This window comes from Protomyctophum bolini (assembly GCF_963924005.1).
Source record: "Protomyctophum bolini genome assembly, chromosome: 9".
NCBI lineage: Eukaryota > Metazoa > Chordata > Actinopteri > Myctophiformes > Myctophidae > Protomyctophum > Protomyctophum bolini.
In genome coordinates this window covers 27957669-27963070 of record NC_137870.1, presented here as the reverse complement: position 1 = coordinate 27963070, position 5402 = coordinate 27957669, and the positions used below count along the sequence as shown (strand labels likewise).

The 5402-nt window shown below is 43.1% G+C and overlaps 1 protein-coding gene across 1 annotated transcript; it reads right to left on the bottom strand.

Moving 5' to 3' along the window:
- Nucleotides 1-365: 365 nt before the first annotated feature.
- ssr3 (signal sequence receptor, gamma) lies at nt 366-4195 on the bottom strand. Its single transcript, XM_080772305.1, has 5 exons — nt 3947-4195; nt 3180-3306; nt 1968-2066; nt 1445-1576; nt 366-670 (listed from the first exon to the last, which is right to left on the bottom strand). Exons 1-5 carry the CDS (start codon nt 4077-4079, stop codon nt 604-606), a joined length of 558 nt encoding a protein of 185 aa, XP_080628431.1. The 5' UTR covers nt 4080-4195; the 3' UTR covers nt 366-603.
- Between the last annotated feature and the right edge of the window lie 1207 nt (nt 4196-5402).

Sequence of the window (5402 nt, the reverse complement as noted above, 5' to 3'; positions counted from 1 at the left end):
ATTTTGGGCATGCAATTACTTTTTCAAAAGTTAGCAAAATAGCTGATCAAGATCACAGCATGCCACATGACTCTTTTTTGCAGTAAATATAGTACAGTCAAAAATGTATTAAAATGTAATACTAGTCAGCCAAATCAAGTGCCTTGATTTGAGTTGACCTTGCTAAACCCTGTTTTGGGGGGAGATCAGGTGTGCAATTTGGCTGTCTCAACTTCACACACACTCTTTAAATTAATACTATTTGGATATGGATCATTGGACGACCTGCTCTACCTCCTGAGCCACAGTCACCCTGTTGCGTTTAACATTTCAGAATTCTACCAAATACATACACAGGTATATTTACTACAGAGAGGAAGACAAGGTTACAGAAGATGGGGTCAAATCTGGCCCCTTTTATTTGTACAAAAAGAGACAGACAGAAAGACAGACCTGAAGACATAGTCCAGGTGCTTGGTCATGAATTTCATGAAGCTGAAATGGCATGGTTATTTTTTTACTCCCAAACTTACATGCCCACCTTTAACAAAAAAGATAAACCCCTCCCCCCACCCCTTTGTTCCCTCCTCTTCTCCTTTTATTTATTTATTTTCTGTTCATGGTTCACTTGGAGCCGGTGGACAGCAGAGCAATCAGTCCGGATGAGGCGCTGATGGACAGAATGTAGTTACTGGAGAACATGGGTTAAGGCAACAACACGCATCATGGTAAAGATAGATCATGTATCGCGCAGCTTGTATGCCTATATGCATGCATTCTATGGTTCACAAACATGACGGTCTGACAGACAGACAGCAGACTGACAGTCACTACCGGGGAGGTGGACTGTCGGCGGGCTGTCAGGTGCTGGGCATCTCCTCCCTGTCCCCTCAGAGGGGGGTAGAACCAAGCAAAATCGAGGGTTACTGCAGCCATCGGCTAATTATATAAAAAATAGAAGACCACATTATTGAATGGCATCAGCGTGTTTGAAAGTCGGCCAGTCATAGTTTTAAGCCAGCTCACTCACCTCCCCAGCGCTTTCCTCCAAAGGTAGGATATGCATGCCGTAATGTCGCTGCGCTGCCATTCATTCATTATAATAATAGGTAGCTGTAGGCTACTACTGTAAGCTACTACATTGATCTCATCATGTCATGAAATCAATCAAGTTTGGTGCCTCAGCATTCCCCATGGCATTCAGAGTCAGACAGACGACAGTGAGATGATAGTAATCTAAAAGTGTCTCCCCCCCCATTAATCAATGCAGCTCTAATAAAAAATATCAGATATCTTTTTTACCTCGGCAAAGCCGAGTGTGCAATTGTTCATTTTCTAATATAATTGCCAAGTATTGGTCCTGCACTAACTTAAATAAATAAGTTAACTAGAGTTGCATTATAGGACCTCATGGTCCTATCCCATAATGATAGAAAACAGCGACACAACGTGTTGTAAAGGATACACAGTAGGGTTGAAGTTCCTGAGCAGGAAGAAGGAAGCGACGATGACGAGGACTAGGAAGAGGGTGTTGTTGTAGAAGATGGAGAAGGTGGTGGCCTCGTAGTCTGCTACCTCGTTCTTCTTCCACAGGATCCTGGAGCACCAAGAGGAGGGGGGTCCATACAGGTTAGCTAAAGTGTGATTCCTGTGTATATTCCTGCACTATACCTGCATCGAGTGATCTTGGTACATAGAAGTTGATCTATTGAAGATTCTGACCTTCAAAGTACATAATCTTTGTTTTGATTGTATTGCTGTATTGTTCTTTCTGCTTTGGCAATGTAAACGTATGTTTTCTCATGCCAATAAAGCCCTTTGAATTGAATTGATTGCCCTCCCCCGCTCAGTAATCTGCTGCCACTGCTTTCACTACTGCCAGAATAGCCTTGTCTGAATGAATGAATCACACTTTAGCGACCGAACAAACGTCGGTCAGTAAAGACATCTAGGTGTCAATTTCTAGTAGTCACCTAACCCATAATCACCTCTCATCCTTCTCCTTGCGAGACATCTTACGGTTGTCAGCCTCAGACAGCTTCCTGGTTACCTCCTTGGAAACAGCATCTTCACGCTTCTGTGCAACTCTGAAGAGTAGATACAGAAAAATTACACATTTAACTCTACAATTGGATAAAGGAACAGTGGGCACCAAAACATTGTGGGCCGAATGTAGAAAATAAAGAATTTGGAAAATGGTCTCAAGTTTGAACATGCACAGTACACCAACAGACTTTATGCCCATAATGACTGGCTAGACACAGGTTTTGTAGCAATTCATAGCAACTGTAGAAATAATAGGCCTTCAATATCAAATGTTCAAATCATATTACATTTTGGAAGAATTTGCCAATTTAACATTTAGGTGCCCCCTCTCTTCCGGTTACCCTACAATTTACTTGCTAAAGCTGCCTTTAACCACATTAACCCTGGCCATTTTGCTTGTCCATATGACGAAAATTCTCCATTCATTGTCAATGGGGAATTTAATGTTTGTGTAAGACGAAAATAAAATAGCCTAGGACGAATTCACACTCACGACAAGCTCAACATGTCGCATCTGTGAGCCACTTGCTTTGGCAATGTAAACGTATGTTTTCTCATGCCAATAAAGCTCCTCTGAATTGAAATTGAATTGTGAGCTTTTTGATCAGCTATTTTTAATTAGTTAATAATCCTTGCCAATCGAGATTTGTTCCAATTTCACCCCCTTGGTTGCCCATAAGAATGATGTGGCTCAGCAAGAGCTTTAGGGCTGTATTCTGCGTGTCTTAAGTACCAGGTCTTATTACCTAACTTGAGTAAACTAAAGACCTGGAGGCGTGATCAATGCCATTTGGCTATTCTAAATGTGGCCAAAGAGCATTGATCACGCCTCCAGGTCTTTAGTTTACTCAAGTTAGGTAATAAGACCTGGTACTTAAGACACGCAAAATAGAGCCCTTAGTCTTTATCAAAGCATCTCCTATTAACAGGAATGAAATAAGACATAGCCTTTTTTGTGGCCGGTTTATTTTCTTCTTTTTTCCCCTCCACACTGTTGGGAGGTTGACATCAGAAGCTGTGTCAATCATCCCAGCATCTCACTATCTGTGTCTGTCTGTCTATCTCTCTCTCATATAAAGGCTACATGTCTGCACAGGTGTGAAGTGAACTGTGGATGAGTATGTATTCATTAGTGTGCATCATATTCAACATACTTGTGTTTGAGGACGAACTTGACGTTCTTGTAGGCGAAGGCCACGAGGTAGGTGCTGACCAGAGTCATCACAGCATAGAGAATGGCTGACTGGACCAGGTCCATGTGCCAGATCCTCCAGAACAACCCTGTACACACATGATGAGAACGCTCACATCAGTACAGCACTTACATTAGCTGCCAAGCCAGTGTCTCTCAAAGAGGGATCCGGAGATCCCCTGGGGTCCTTGAGGTTCCAGGGGGTCCCTCACTAAATTATTGATAGTGACCAAATGGAACATATACCCTGAATGTACAATACAATACATACTATGGTTAGATTATGAAAGTTTAATTTAGTTATTGGATAGGTTGTGGGGGAACCCAACCGCTCCATTTGGTTCTTATTCTTTCTGGGTTATTCCATGGCCTAGACCCTAATGTATACCAAACTTAGGCACCCTTGAAATTAACGTTTAAATAGAACCACTGACTGTTCTAACCAACTATTTGGTACCTGTATACACAGTTCGGTTAGCAGCAACAGAAAGCTAGCAACCATCATGTCAAGCCTTATGTCTGCTCAATGGCCAATGATCTAAATTTATTTGTGATTTATTAATGACTAAATCGCCAAACAAGCAAAGAAAGCGATCTATGCTGCTTGCTGTCATCATAGTTAATATAACATGAATGAATCACTTGTACCGTTAGCAACATCAGCTAGCAGCAGCTAACGTCAGATCATTGAATGAACAGAATTACACACAGACAGACATCTGTACTTACAGATGGGAATGGCAGAGACGATGAGCGCATTGCCGTAGAACAGAGCGGTGGATTTGGCCGAGAGGTTCCTGCTGAAGTCCTGCAGGAGCAGGTCTTCCTCTGACTGCTGCTTGCTGCTGCCTTTAGGTGCCATGGTGGATGTTTCTACAAGACTGAATGAGTGCCGGCGTGCCGCTGGTCCCTTACAGAAAAAAGACTGACACGTAGAGCAAAGAGCTTCACTGTGCTGCTAACGACGCGTCAGCACAAGCACGGAAACGGCCCTGCGTCGGAACGGAAGCCGTCAGAGAGGCTGTGAGTGGACCCAAGGCTCATAGTGGAACCGAGTGGAACGTTCTGCTGCCATCTAGTGTGCGGTGCTGGCTGAGTGCGTGAGGGGTGTTCATGTTGGCCACGAGAGGTCAGTGACTGTTTTCTTATTTTACCCTTTTCTCTTTTGTTTTTACACTTTGTGGCTGTGCTTACTTGGTGTGCAGAACAAATTTGACTTGATTGCTGCATTGGGACCCTCACTGTTCCTCGAGGGTGAGGGGATTCCAAATTGAGTGTCTGGAACCAATTGGAACAGGTCCATTTGGTTCTGTGTGCACTGTGCACATGGGGGTCCTTGGAATTAAATGGTGTCGTTTGCTGCTCATGTCACCACCCCGATTGTTGTCTAATTGATTGTAGTGTTACCGCTACTGTAGGTCATATTCTATGAATGAGTTCTGCTCCAATTCTCCTGTCTAGCCTAGCCCTGGTCCAGTGCTTCAAGTCTCTCACTAGTCGTAGTCACAAATATGATGAGGTCAGCACAAATGTGATGAGGTCAGCACATTTTGGGCACATTCAATAATAAAACAATGATATCAAGTTTCGGGAAATAATGATTCAAATAGCTTCTTTGATTGATCTTCAATAGCCAATGATCTGAGGAGCATTCCAAGTTCTAATTGTCATGTTTTTGTTTATTTTCTGTTCTTGTTTGTGCCATTTTTCTACCTGTAGTTTAATACATTTCTCAATTAAAAAACAAAAAGAGTGTGAGCGAGAGAGAGACAGAGAGAGAGACAGAGAGAGAGTGAGTCACGGTCGACAGTCAGTGAACCCAAATGCAGAACACACTAACACAGACAAGGAGATATAGATACAGTGAACAAAAGTGTATTTATTCACTGTAAGAGATCAGGAGTAACTAAATGTCAAGAAGGAACTTGGTCTTAAACTAAATGAAGAGCTGCTGAACTGACCAGTAGACCTACTAGCTGATTATCACTAAGCACAGAGAGTTGTCACAGCTAGGTTTAAGTAGACGGAGCCAGCCAGGTAATTGCAGAATGGAGAACAGCCAGGTGATTGCCAGGACAGACCTCCCCACAAGCAGAGTGCAGCTCCAAACTTTATAGTGATATCATCTCAGGTGGGAGGCCAGAATGATGGACCGGGCCTGAGCAAGGACGGCCTGGAGGCCGAG